The following is a 14,424-nucleotide window of genomic DNA, read 5'->3' as shown; positions in this document are numbered from 1 at the left end:
CTAAGTTGGCATTTCTGGGACATGGTATTTGCAGGGTGGACAAGAGACAGTTCTACTTTCTGCTTTTTTTCTAATTAAAAAATGTTTGTAGTGTTTTATTTTTCTTTTTTGAGACAGAGAGAGAGAGAGAGAAAGCCAGCACAAGCAGGAGAGGTTCAGAGAGGGAGAATCTGAAGCAGGCTCCAGGCACTTGAGCTGTTAGCACAGAGCCCAATATGGGGCTCGAACTCATGAAACATGAGATTATGACCTGAGCTGAAGTCAGATGCTTAACCAACTGAGCCACCCAGACGCCCCTTCAATTTTTTATATCAAACATTTATTCCATTTTTGAAAAAAATCAAGCTATTTCCTTGTGGGTTAAAAGGTTGATAACTTATTTAAGCAGATTTATTTTTTAAATGAACTCATATAACATGTTTCTTTTTACAGCTTTGTGAAATCAGTGGAATTCCTTTGGAAGATATTGAATTTGCTAAGGTAAAGCCTTGGGAATGTTTGCATTTGGGTACTAGTGCTCAGTAAACATGGCTGTCAGCATGATTTATTCATTCATTTTATCCTTCAGGGTAGAGGAACTTTTCCCTGCGATATTTCTGTCCTTGATATTCATCAGGATTTGGACTGGAATCCTAAAGTTTCTACCCTGAATGTCTGGCCTCTTTATATTTGTGATGATGGTGCCGTCATATTTTATAGGTATCTTTACAATGTATTTGTTATTCCATTAATGTAACATTTTTGTTGTGCATGAGTATCTTGTTTTCCATGAACACTTCACTTTTTTTTTCTGGTATAGAGCAGCCCTGACCGGTAGTTAGTACAAGAACCACACATTACATTTTGAATTTTTCTAGTAGCCACTCTTAAAGTAAAAAGAAACCAGTGAAATTAATTTTAATAAAAAATTTTAACCTAGTCTATCCAAAATGTTATCACAACATGTAACCAATATCAGAAGTCATTCATGAGGTATTTTACCTTCTTTTTATTATAGTAATTCTGAGAAATAGTGTGTGTTATACTTCCGGTAGCTCTCAAGCATTCAGAAGGCACATGGAACAAGTGGCCGCTGTAGGAGCCAACACAAATGCAGAGGAAGAAGAATGATGCCTGGCAGACAGGAGTCCAGACTAGGCTTTGTTACTTCCCTGGCTCCTCATCTTTGAAGTGGTGACAGTGATGTCGGCCTTGCAGGATTTTCTGAGAACGATGACTACTACATTTCACAAAACTGGCCATTGTACATGTTATATATATATATATATATATATATATATATATGTTGAATCAGTGATGGCTATTATTATACTACTAATAGTATGGGAATTTTCTGTGCCGTTTTTAGAAGTCAGTGCTGTGTTAATATAATAAACACATTCGCCATCCAGGACATCTTAGTATGAGATTATTTAACTTTACCAGTGACGATCAGGTTTCATTTTCTTACCAAGGAGCGTTGTAACATGCAAGCATAGGTTAATCAAGGCAGATTGCTATACCGATCTAATATGTCATTAATATTTTAAATGTAGGGATAAAACAGAAGAATTAATGGAGTTAACAGACGAGCAGAGAAATGAACTGATGAAAAAAGAAAGCAGTCGACTCCAGAAGACGGGACATCGTGTAACGTACTCACCTCGGAAAGAGAAAGCACTAAAAATATATCTGGATGGAGCACCAAATAAAGATCTGACTCAAGACTGACTCTGCTAGTGTAGCATTTTCCCTGGGGGATTTTTGGTTTTAATTAGATGGTTCACTGCTACTGTGTAGTGCCGTTATGGCCGGACATGGTTAGGGGTAACCCAGTGACACCAGCACTGATTGGACTGCCCTCACCAATCAGAAGCTCAGTGCCCAACGGGCCACTGTTTTGACTTGGAATCATGTTGTGCACTATAGTCAAATGTACTGTAAAGTGAAAAGGGATGTGCAAAAAAATAAAAACAAAAAGCGAAACCTGCTACTAGGAAAGGGGGAAGGGGGATGAGTACACTTCTTTTATTGCAGACAAATGTGCACATAGCCGCTAGTGAAACTAGCCTCCAACAGGATGCTCATAGCTTCATAATAAAAGCTGTGCAAAGGCCATGAATGAATGAATTTTCTGTTTATTTCACTGATACACACATTACCTCATTGACAATGTGGAAGTAAATGCAACGTGTGTTGACTCTTGGAAAGCAACAAAAATAGGAGCTGAAGAAAGAAATTCTTAGAACCAGCCATAACCCGTAAAGAATTGTGAAGTTGTGTTTTTATTTTGTTTCATTTTTTGCGAAGTATTAAGAACATTATTCTGGAACATCTGAACGTTTCCCTTAGACCACTCCCAGCAGGTAGCAGCTCACATTGCTGCAGTATTGTAATTATAACTGACTGTACTTAAGTTATGGATGTAGAGAATATGGTTCACTCGTTCATGCAGCATGTAAATAAAGTTGATCCTATTGAGCTGTCATATCGCAGTTCAGCTACTTCCCATGGTTATTCTTTTCACGTACCATTCATGATGTACATTTGTGTACATTGAGGAGCATAGCAGTCTGTGTCCATGTAATCCTCAGTGAGGTGCCTCAGTGCTGGGCCCCGTACGATTGTATTTGCCCTTGTTAATGAGGTGTTTCTGTTCAGCGGCTTCCGTTTTTTTTCTTTGTGCATTTACTTTTGAAGATTTACTTCAAGTTTGAATCTTCTCAAACTCCTGTAAGTCCCACTTTAATTTTTGGAGTTGGTTTGTAGTTACATGTAGTTTAACTTTGCAAAAGCGTCTTAACATCGTGTTGAAAAAAACTTGCTAGTGAGTCAGGTCATGGCACAGGCTGATGTAGTCAACATGATTTCATTGCAAAGTCTGTTAGAATGGGCAAGTTTTTGCTTTGCTAAATATGACTATTCAATGAACACAATTCTACATAAATTTTGAAAATGCCATCTAATTTATAAAAATCAATTAAAAAGGTTTTGGTAAAACTTTTTCATGCCAGATGCTGTTTACAACGATGAACATGCCAATAAAACATTTGTTCATTCTGTTGTGTTATTTTAGTCATTCAACTTTTGTGGATGAAGAGTCTGGATTAAAAATAGATTTGTTTTCTTTAAATAACATTTTGTAATGAGTATTGAATAATTTCTGTAAGGTACATTTACAGGAAAGTTCTCAGATGAAAAGATGTTAATATTTAACTTTGGAGGATCCTGTCAATATTTCAAAATCAGATTTTTACCTTATTTCCTTTTAAGAAAGATGTAACTAGAAAATAGTATTAGCAAATGTTGTCTTTGTAGTTTGAATATAATGATTGAGAATTCCATAGTATCTTTAAAGTTTCTTGGAATCCACAGGGGGAAAAAATCTTTTCTAAAGTATTTTTCTGGCTAATTTTTATTCCATGTAAACGTGTGCATTCTGCTGAAGTTCATCAAAGTACTGTTCTGAGTCTGCATCAGCGGGCTGGTGTTCTCGTAGTCTCGTAGCCCCTCGTAGCTTTTGCGGTGACTTGTCTTTCCCATCCCTTGGGTTTTCTGGTGTAACTTGACAGCTGTCTGGTTCTGATACAGGCCTACTAACTTGGAATGTAGGGGTTAATAAATTGCGTTTCTGCATTGGATGACTGATTCTCTGTGGAGTAGGAGAGGCTGATTGTCAACCAATGAGCCTTGGGCTTGGTTTGGTTTGGTTTGGTGTTCTTTGAAGAGTAAATAGTAAAGTTCTCACACCTGCTCCTCATTCTGTGCCTTTTGTCCTGCTTTTTGTTTTGTGTTTGCTGCTTCTGATTGCAGGCATACTACAAATACCAAGAGTGAAGAAAATAGGTGTCATTATAGAAAAAAAGTTGAAGCTTCCTGCTCTTCAGTGCCTGATAGAGTGAGAGCACAGTGTTGCACTTTGACCACTTAGGTAAAGGGAGCAGTGAACTGTTCAAACCCAGCCTGTGGTGGTGGGAGCAGTAATTTATGCGAGGGTGATTAACGTGTGTCCACCTCCCTCAGATTCAGAGAAGTGTTTAGGGCGAGAGCCAAGAGGCAAAGCACAATGTGTGGATCAGTTGCCCAAGCCCAGGGCAGGGGGGCCTGGTGATCACTCATTTGCTGAATCCCCTGTGGTGGACACAAGCCACATGCAATAAATCGTGACCCTGTTCCTCAGTGGTCATGCCAGGGTTTTGAAGAGCTCCTGCTGGGAGAGAGATGGGTTTGCATCAACCAGGCATGTTGTGGGAGAACCAAGCACCTACGTATCTGAGGCAGGTGCTGAGCGGGAGGGGTGCATTCTGGCCAGAGAAGCAAAGGCTGTGATTTCAGGACCTTGCTGTGTCTAGCTGGTCTGTGCAGAAGCTTGCTAGTTCAAGGTCCACCTCCCAGACCAAGGTGCGAGTAAGGGGTAATAGTCCCGATGAGATAAAAAGAGCGAAAGAGCCCTACACTAGAGTATTTGGGATCTGTTTCATAAAGGAATGGGAAGTACTTAGAGATTCTTGAGGAAACGGTGGGGGCGGGGGGTTGTTAGGCTCTGTACAGCTGGAAAAATCGTTGCCAAGCTATGCAGTTAGGAATGGTGGTATGGCCCATCTCTAGACTGGGAGAGCTAAAACTTACTACATGGTCGATGCTAAATGAGTACACAGAATCTGAGCGTGGCTAACCAGTGTTGTTGCTAAATCTGGAAGTGACCTGTGAATGTATGGAACACAATAAAATCATTTATTCTGGTTCATTTGCTAGTATTTCCTTTGCAATGGCTACCCCAGTTCTGCTGAATTTTGTCCCTTAATTAAGACCCTAACCAGCTCTTTTGCACTTGTGACTTAAGAAATTGTAGTCTAGCGTATCTGGAATACAGGATAATCTGAAGCAGGTTTTTTAATTTGCTAAATAAAATTCTTCCATCTAAAATCTGTGTAATTTATGAAAAACAAGTCCATATTTTAGTCGTTAGCAGTCAGAAGCCTTATAAAGCAGTTTACCTCTTTAAAAGCAAAATTGTGTGTAAGGTATAGTTTTTTAGGGGCCTAGTAAAATAATTTAATCAGGTTTGCAAAGGAGTTCATGGCCCAAATGAAGCTTGTTGCTGCCTAAACTAGGAGTACACAGCATCAGAAGGGGCTCCTTAGTGCCCTTCCTGTGAGGGAGGAGGGTGCCATATGACACTTGGTTAGTTCTAGTGTTAATTTTCAAAACTCGTATTTTAGAAGCAAGAATACTTGACAAAATCAAGATTGCGTGAAAGCGTGTGTGACCATCCGGAAAAGCACACAGCGATCACTAGGGGCCAAGCTAGGAGGGCTAAAAAGCCCTCGGGAGAAATGCTCTGCCCCTTCCCCGAGACAGCACACCTCTTCCTCCCTTCCCCAGCTCATCTTTACTGGAGAAGCAGGTCTCCTCACTGGTGAGAGCCTCAGAATTCACCAGGCCAGGAATTATTAGCAGACGCTATAGCCTTGCCTGAAAAGTGGGGAACATGCTTCCTTTCTGCCTTCTTTGCTCCCAACCTGCCTCTTTCCCTGAGTGCTCAGCCTCTTTTATAATTCTTAAGTATTAAGTAACCCATTTAATTAAGTACCAGTTTGTTGAGACAGAAATATGCAGTGTTTCGGTTTGTCCAGTAATGGCGCCAATGTGTTCGTCAAATGCGGTTTCTCGCTGGAAGAGGGTTCTGTGACAAAGTGGAGCAGCGTGTATACCTACACATAAAGTCTGCGAGGGAGGGACCTGGTTTTATTTCATGTGTCATGGTCTCCTGGCACCTAATGTCAGGAGGGCCTGAAATACAGTAGGAACTCAAAGTTTTTGCTGAACAAAACAATTGGCAGCCTCGTCTCCACACGCTTGTTCAAATTCGCCTTCTAGCTGCTGTGAATTACTTGCAGCTTCCTGTGTATGCCACCCCTTTTTCTCACCCCTCTCTGCCCTGGCTCAGAATGCCCTCTGTTCCTTCTGGTCACCTGATAAACCCCGAGCTTTGAGAGCCAATTCCCAGCCCAGCTGTCCCAAGCTGAGTGGCCCTCTGGGTCTCCCATCACTGCTCTGACATTGAGTTGGCTGCTTTGTTTGGTGGGTGCTGGGCTTCATGTGTATCTCTCGTGAGGCTGTGATGCGCCCAGAGTAGAGACCCTATCTGAGCACCTTGGCACCCTCACCGCAGACCACGGCATCTGGTTGAGTAGACTCTCAGTAAGTACCTGTTGAGTACTAAGGATGTAGAGCGGTCCTGGTGACTTTGACACTGAACAGAGACCAGCTCTATATTTGATCTTAAAATCATCAGTATATTCCGGGCGTACTACACTAGATGCTGTTTTTTGTGTTTTAGCACTATCAATATTTTTGAGCTTCCTTTTTTTATCTGTTAAATGAAAAAAATACGGATTTCAATGACATATTCAATGAAAAGACTTCAAGTCAATGAAGATTAAATGAAATAATAGAAGTAGACTGCCTAATCTGGCGCCTGCCCTCCCCCCAGTGACGGTAATATGTAGTCGCTTTATTATTATAGTCTCTGAAGATCTGTGTTCTGGGCCAGAACTGCATTTGAATGGAAAGAAGAGTCTTACACATTCCATTTACTCTTTCAGAAGACCGTGAAGTACTGACACTCTTAAGACTAATCCCTTACTTACAGAAATAGTGAACATTTCTAAAATACTTTGATGCTAAAACCGGTGTGCTTCACTTTTCTGGAAAACTCACTTATGTGGAAGAGTTTTTTGGTTTTGTTTTTTTGGATATTGCAGGTCATTTCCATTTTATTTATTCAAAGCCAAAAAAGAGACACTCAAGAACTATAAAGGAGTCGTTTAAGTGATTTATGCTTGATTTTTAAATGCAACATTGGTGTTTATACATAATTTAAAACTCAAAGCATGCTTATACAATCATGTGCAATTTTAAAATTTAATAACTCTGGATGGATACAGTCCATGGCACCTGAAAATACCATTTGCGGAACAGCATCCAGTCCAGTGCTCTCAGTGTGGATATTACAACCATATTTCATAGAGCCTTGCTTGGCTTGATTTTCTCCCCGTGGTTGACGATGGTCTTCAGTTGCTGGTAAGTGATTCTGCAAATTTCATTTATAATCCTGGCCCTACAATCACTGTTCCTGACAAGTTAATGTATATATTGTGCACCAACCACAGCACCTTCAAAGTCACTGACGTAAGTGTCATGGGGGACAGCGCCAATAGCACTGGTCTCCACTAGAATGATGGCCACCCCACACTGGGGAGAACGCTATTTCTACCAGCAGAAGTTTAATCTTAGAGTGATCTAGTTTGGCCTCACTTCCACATAGGTCTCAGAAAAATCCCATCCTCCCTCCTTTTATGGAGTATTTTCAGTGGCCCTGAGGCTGGTGGGGAGAGCCCTGGCCTCAGAATAACACCTGGGTGCATCTTGCTCTGATCCTCACTAGCTGTGTGACTTGGCCAAGCAGCCTGATGTCTCCAGATGCGGACACCACCTCGACTGGCAAGTGATATGAAACTGCTCCCCCGGCACAGAGGTAGGAGCCGAGTAACACTGATGAAAGAACAGGGGCGCACGGAGCACGGAGAGCACAGAGCACATCACCCGCAGCAGCTGAAGGCACAGCTTGCCTGTGCCCGTGGGAAGAAGTACACGGAAAAGTCACTTGTTACATTTTCACCAGGTTTACGTTTGCAAAGCAGGGCGTTCTTCTCCACGCGTCTGGGAGTCGACATTTCCCCCAAACCTGTCATGGGGAGATCGTCCTTTTCCATCCCCTTCCCTCCCACAATTCTCCAGGGCATGTAGAACAACGTGAAATGTGCCAGGTGCCATACCGCAGAGGCAAAGCAGCTGGACCAGTTTAGCGGCCCTCCCCCCCCCCCCCCACCTTCCCCAGTCACTGGAGCCGTGAGGTGTGGTGCACAGTCTGGAGGGCTCTGGGCAAATGCACAACACCTCATCAGTTCAAGCCAGAGGGAACCCGTACTGGGAAGAGGCCGTGGAAAAAAGCCAGGGAAAGCCCACACCTAGAGGACACAGCTGGGGAAGGAAATAAATTAGCTACTTCTATTGCATGTCTAAATCTCTTCTCCCTCCAGCAGCTCGGAGACAGCATCGGGCTCCCCGAGCCCCATTTCCACAGACAGGCTCCTCTCCAGGTTCTCCAGCTCCTGGCGCACCTCCTCGATGAAGCTGCCGCCTTCGTACTCGCTGGGGGCCTCCCTGGGCACCAGGCCCTCTCCGTCTTCACCGCGGCTCCCGATGAAGGCTGGCTTGCACACGTACACCAGGCTGTGGCTGGGGAGAAGCCGGGGCCGGGGCTCAGCAGGCGTGTGAAGTTGGGCTCGTCGACACGGGGAGGCCCCTCACCTGGAACTCGCCTTCACATCTCCGCTAATATCCCAGCGGAGTCTCACCCACCTGTCCACATCTTACCTTCAAAAATACTGCTCCGGGAGGGCCACTTTTAGAGGGATGGCTGCCCCACCTCTCATGGAGGTCTCTTCCCGTGAGACTCTCTGGGGCAGCCCCCGAGGACTTCAGGCCATGACAGTTCATGGCAACATGTCAACCTCTTAGCCCCCTGCCCATCTGGGCTCTGGGTGGGAGCAGCCCCTGACCGTGGGGCAGAGCCTGTCATATCGTGAGACAGGACCAGGGAGTTCTGTCTGTCTGCCCGGCCACCCTGGGTTCTGCTGGAGGGAAAGTTGAGCGTGACTGCGGAGAGGCCACACCCCTCCCTCCCAGCTTATGACACCATCAGTGGCGCCCTCCTTCCTGGGTTCCCTTCCACTCTGTGCCTTCTCAGTCACCTCCGCCAGCTCCTTCTCAGCTTGTCCTTCACGGTGATGGGCCTCAGCCCTTCTCTCTTCTGCCTCTACACGCTCACCCTGGATCACCTACTCATGATGACGCTTCAACCCCCGTGAGGATGAGCTCGGAATCTGCACCCCTGGCACACCTTCTCCCGAGCCCCAGACCCATAGATCTGACTGCTACCAGATTCTCTATCCAGATGACCCGAGGACACCTCAAATCAAACCTACCCTAAACTAAATCCCGTCACCCCTCTGCTCCCGAGATCCCACCGGGTGGCGTCTCCTCTGCTCTTGACCTCTGACAGGGAGGGCAGGTGGGGCCTCACCTGTGGGGCTGGCAGAGGAGGCCACTGGCACACGGGCATCGGTCCAAAGCTCCATCAGGCTCTAACTCCCAGGTGATGAGGTCCAGAAGCCGGCTGGCAGGGTCATGGCACAGCTCCCCCTCCACCGGCAGGGGTGTGCACACAGGGAACAACAGACCTGGGACCGGGGGAGAGTGACCCCTGCATGCCCAGCGCCAAGCAAGCACGTACCAGAGAAGGGAGCACAGAAATGGGGCAGGGCCCCGACTTCCCACCCCCTCAATTCCTAAAGTGGAGATTAAAATTGAGGAGGCAAAATGAGAAGAAACAAAATGGCAGAATGGGCTGTGGAGGGAATGAGTCTGGAAGTCTGGAAGGCTGGAGCGTTGGGGAGGGCTGCCTAGAGAGAGGGGCTTGTGCTGGGTTTTGAGGCCAAAGGGCTGGAGAAGTAAATTGTGTAGGAAAGGCCCTCAAGGCTGGGACACGGCAGCCACAGAGGAAGCCCTAGAGAGAGAAGGGGACAGAGAGGCAGGAGCTGGGGAAGCCATGGAGGCAGACGGAGGAGTCGAACTGATGAGACAGAACAGAGCAACCACGGCTGCCGGAGGAGCCCCGCCTCGTGCCGGCCTGGAGGAAAATGGCCGGGGCATCCTCAGAAGACAGGGCAGGGCAGGTGCTACCTGCAGGGCCTGGGAAATGAGGTGGAGGGTGGAGAGGGCTTGTTCCTCTTGCCCTGGGCTCATACATCCTGAAGGATTTAACTTTTTTAGGTGTCAACAGGAATTAGAGAGAGACACAGAGGACCTTGTCGTCCGCCCCAGGTGGGGGCCTGCCTCAGGCTGAGATGGTGGGGCTTGAATGCATCCTGAGCAAGTGTTGGGGAGCCCGCCCAGGCGGTGGGACTCTGCAAAGGTGTGTCTGGCACAGAGGGGGCCCCAGGAAGCCCAGTACAGTAGAGCTTAGGCCAGGGGTGCTGTGTCCCTAGGGGAGGGCCCACCCACCTCTCTGGAAGGCGCAGCATAGCCCAGGCTGGCAGTCCTTCTGGTTGTCACAGATGGTCCCGTTGCCTCCTTTAGTGGCTGCTTTGGTGCAGTGGCCCCAGACACACAGCTGGTCTCCACAGCACTCACTGTCCCGAGTGCAGAGCTGCGGGCAAACAACAGAATGCTGGCTCACAAACTGTCACTGTCCCTAGCCCTGAAAATGTCACATGCGGGGTCACCACACGCTCCTATTAGACAGAGGAGGCAACTGAGGTCTGAGGCTTGCAGGGCTCTTTGTGGCGGTCAAGGGGGCGGAGATGGGTGCCGGGCTGGCGAGACAGGAGGGTCAGAACACGGGAAAGATGGCACCTGAGGGGAGTCACGTATCTGGAGTATTTCCTATACAGCTTGAGATTTTGCAAAGGACGCAGTGTCCCCCATAGACTTGTGCTTGCCTCCTTTTTATTAGGCCCCTAGGTCAGGAAGGAAGGTGGCTTATGGCCCACAGCTGCAGGCAGCAGCCTCCTTCAACAGCTGCCTAAGTCAAGGCCAAGCCCAAAGGCCATGATGATTGGGAGGGCTTGTGGTGCCGCGGCCCGGACCGCGCGCTGGGCGGATGAGCACAGAGCACACCGGGGTCCCGCGGTAGGGCCCAGAGATGGCAGGCGGGAGGGACACCTGCAGCCGCCCGACCACAGCAGCACGGGACAGGGGAGAAGAAGCCCCCTACCTTCCAAACTGGCCATCGCTCTGTGCTGTTACCACCTCAGTAACGGAACAGGACAAGAGCCAAGGAGCCCATATGGCTTTGTCCAAAACATCTGTTGGGTGGAGGGAGTCTCCACTTCCCTGGCTTCATACTTCTCTGGGGAATCTCTATCGGGGAAGTCCTCTGGCTTCTTCCTGCCCTCCCTATGCCCTCTCTGGGCCAACTGGGACCAAGATCTGGAGCGGGGGGCTGCAGTAGTGTCACTGGCGACATCTAAGGGGATGGGTCTCCCTGCGGGGGAGGGACAGGTGCAGGCCTCTGCCTCTGCCTTCCCTCCCTCCTCTGTCGTCCATAAGATCCTGCTGCCGGTGAGGGGGGCGGCAGGTCTGCAGATGGCTTCCTTGTCGCTCCAGGGGTCAGCCCCACTGGGCCCCATGGAGAGGCTTTTCCAAGCACGGACATGGTCGAGAGCCACACAGAAGGCTCCCTGGAAGCCCACCCGGGAGGCCTTCTCCCCCAGGCTCCTATGGCCCCTGTGCTGCCTCTGGGCACACTCACTGTCTGCTGGTCCCGGCAAGGCTGGCAGGTGTACTCGAAGCTGGCAAACTGGCAATACCTGGCAGGCCCGCAGTCCTCGTCAATGATGCACTCCTGGGGCGTGGGAAGGGGTAGCTTCATCAGTGGAAGGCAGAGCAGCAAACCCGCAGTGTCCCGTCCCCAGGCTCAGGGCGCTCCAGAAGGGTCTCCAGGCTCCCCTCACTCCAGGGCCCTGTGGTCTCCTGCTCCTCGGCATCTGCGCCCTCCAGGCCGGGCGGGGCCCTTACCCACACAGGACACTGTCCCGGTTCACACAATGGCATCTGTGTGCAGCCCCCGCAGCACACACCCAGGGCCTGGGAGCACAACGGGGCCAGTCTCCAAGAGGAGCAGATGGATTTCATAAAAAAGCTAATGAGTTCCAGCCCCAGGCAGCAGCCCAGGCTGCTAGCCATGAAGGCAAGAGTGGTGGAGGGTTCCCTCGGCCCCCTCCTCAGGTCCTGGGGCTGAGGCTGCCAGGCAAGGGCAGCGCCAGCTTCCAAAGGCAGAAGGAGTGCGGCTGGCATGGGCCCTGCAGCCTAGCTGCCATCTCACAGCCGCCAGCCCAGTGGGCTGGAAAAGGGGGGGTGAGGGGTGGGAAGGGAGGCCATGGGGAGGGTTGGCTTTGGAAAGAGCCCCCTGGCCCCAAACTAGCCATGTTGGGGCCCCTTGGCCTCTCTGAACCTCTACTTCTAGGTCAGAGACAGGGGAAGTCATCTCCACCTGCCGTCTGTTGGGTGGAGTCCTCAGGTGGATCAGTGGTAGGTCTCCTTGTGGCCTCGCCACGGCAAGTGGGGCCACTCTGCAGGAGGGGCCCTTGCTCTCAAAAGGAGGGGTCAGTGTTTGTCCTGTTCCCATACCAGCAACCCTAAAATGCCAGCGTACCACCATCGTCGTTTTTACACATGGGAAAACAGGCTCGGAAAGGGGCAGAGGGGCTGCCTCAGTGCAGGGTTGAGTCACGAGCTGCGCACCCAGTCTGTCTGAACCCCAGAGCCCCCTGGCTTGAGAAGTCCAGGCTCTGGAAGTAAGCCATCAGACCACCCCGCCTCCTAGACACACTCAGCTCAGCCAGAAGCGTCCAGGTCCAGACACGCCTTCCAAAGCAGAAAAGACAATGGGGTGGGAAGGAAGAAAGGAGAGCCAACAGGCAGGAAGTAGTTTCTCCGAATCTGACCATAGCTTGAGGCACTGGGATGTAAACTTGAATACCAAAAAGCCCTTGCCCTCAAGAACTTACAAGTCTATTGAAAACAACCCTCCCCCCAAAAAAATCCAACAGAAAAGGAGACGAAAGACACCGAAAACTTATGAAAACAAAACCCGTTCTACCTCTTGACACAGAAAAAGACGTTCAACCTCACTCAACAAAATGCAACTTAAAAAAGCAGGATTCCCTGTTCTTTTAATGGTCTGGAATGGATCCAATTTAAAAGTTTGATAATATCTGTGGTAGACAGAGAAATACCCCGTCCCCAAATGTCCATGTCCGACTCCTTGGAACCCGTGGACGCATCACATTACAAGGCGGGGGGTGGGGTGGGGTGGAGTGGGGTGGATTAAGGTCACAGGTGAATTCAGTTTGCTAGTCAGCTGAGCTGATGGTAAGGAGAGCCTCCTGGTTACCCAGGTGTGCCCAATGTCATCGTAAGGGGCTTTAAAAACAGAGAGGTGAGGTGGGAGCTGTCTGGGTGGCTCTGTTGGTTAGGTATCCAACTTTGGCTCGGGTAGTGATCTCACAGTCGGTGGATTCAAGTCCTGCACCAGGCTCTGTGCTGACAGCTCAGAGCCTGGAGTCTGCTTCAGATTCTGTGTCTCCCTCTCTCTGCTCCTCCCCCGCTCACACTCTCTCTCCATCTATGAAAAATGAATAAATATTAAAAAATATTTTTTAGGGGCGCCTGGGTGGCTCAGTCAGTTAAGCGTCCGGCTTTGGCTCAGGTCATGATCTCACAGTTTGTGGGTTCGAGCCCTGCGTCAGGCTCTGTGCTGACAGCTAGCTCAGAGCCTGGAGCCTGCTTCCAGTTCTGTGTCTCCCTCTCTCTCTGACCCTCCCCTGTTTGCACTGTCTCTATCAAAAATAAATAAATAAAACAAACAAAAAATATTTTTTTAAAAAAAAGGAAGAGGTAGGAGGCAGAAAAAGAGTTGGTGTCAGAGTAAGGCCACGTGAGAAAGACTTCAGACTTGGCTGGCTTTGAAGATGGAAGGGGACCATGGGCTAAGGAGCAAATCTCTCCTAGAGCTTCCAGAAGGATCGCAGTCCTGCTGACGCTCTTACAGTTTCAGCCCAGTGAGACTCGTGTGGGACTTGGGTGGGACTTCTGATCGTCAGAACCATAAGATGATCAATTTGTGTTGTTATAAAACCACTAAATTTATGGTTGGTTGTTACAGCAGTGAAAGGAAACTGATATAACATCCAATGTTGGTAGGGATTTGAGGAAATTGTCATTGCCGGATGCTTTGGGGGTAATTAAAACTGAGCTACATATTTTTTGCAGGCAATTCATCAGTTTCTTTTAAAAAATTTAAATGTGTATCTCTGACCTTGTAACTTATCTTCTAAATGACTGCCCTCAGAGTCACTTGTCCGTATGGACAAATATCAGAGTATAGGATTTTTTTTTTTTAAAAAAAGGTTTATTTATTTTTGAGAGAGAGAGTGCAAAGAGGAGAGGGGCAGAGAGAGGGACAGAGAATCTAAAGCAGGCTCTGTGCTGACCACTGAGCCTGGGGAGGGGCTTGAAGTCAAAAACACAATATCATTACCTGAGTTGAAGTCAGAGGCTCAATTGACTGGTCCACCCAGGTGCCCCATAGATTTTTTTTTTTTAAAGTAGGCTTCAGGGGCGCCTGGGTGGCTCAGTCGGTTAAGCCTCCGGCTTCGGCTCAGGTCAGATCTCACGGTTGTGGGTTCGAGCCCCGCATCGGGCTCTGTGCTGACAGCTAGCTCAGAGCCTGGAGCCTGCTTCCAGTTCTGTGTCTCCTTCTCTCTCTGCCCCTCCCCCTCTCATGCTCTGTCTCTCTCAGTATCAAAAATAAAT

At 48.4% G+C, this 14,424-nt stretch overlaps 2 protein-coding genes across 3 annotated transcripts in view; one reads left to right on the top strand and one right to left on the bottom strand.

Annotated features, from left to right (window-relative positions):
- USP47 (ubiquitin specific peptidase 47) overlaps positions 1-4,726 on the top strand; it is a 110,207-nt gene extending 105,481 nt beyond the window's left edge. For both annotated transcript variants that reach the window (XM_029915793.1, XM_029915794.1), the window contains 3 exons: positions 433-480; positions 569-699; positions 1,536-4,726. In XM_029915793.1, coding sequence (XP_029771653.1) covers positions 433-480; positions 569-699; positions 1,536-1,710 — 354 coding nt within the window. In that variant the 3' untranslated portion in view covers positions 1,711-4,726. The remainder of the gene's footprint in view (positions 1-432; positions 481-568; positions 700-1,535) is intronic.
- Positions 4,727-6,802: 2,076 nt separating this feature from the next.
- Positions 6,803-14,424, bottom strand: part of DKK3 (dickkopf WNT signaling pathway inhibitor 3) — a 48,203-nt gene continuing 40,581 nt past the window's right edge. Inside the window, exons 5-8 of the mRNA XM_029915562.1 lie at positions 11,360-11,452; positions 10,111-10,255; positions 9,131-9,287; positions 6,803-8,283 (exon numbers count right to left, since the gene is read on the bottom strand). Coding sequence (XP_029771422.1) covers positions 8,064-8,283; positions 9,131-9,287; positions 10,111-10,255; positions 11,360-11,452 — 615 coding nt within the window. The 3' untranslated portion in view covers positions 6,803-8,063. The remainder of the gene's footprint in view (positions 8,284-9,130; positions 9,288-10,110; positions 10,256-11,359; positions 11,453-14,424) is intronic.

Source organism: Suricata suricatta, chromosome 11 (genome assembly GCF_006229205.1).
Source record: "Suricata suricatta isolate VVHF042 chromosome 11, meerkat_22Aug2017_6uvM2_HiC, whole genome shotgun sequence".
Taxonomy (NCBI): domain Eukaryota; kingdom Metazoa; phylum Chordata; class Mammalia; order Carnivora; family Herpestidae; genus Suricata; species Suricata suricatta.
The sequence above is the reverse complement of the archived record's forward strand: the minus strand, read 5'-3'. Positions and strand labels throughout refer to the sequence as shown.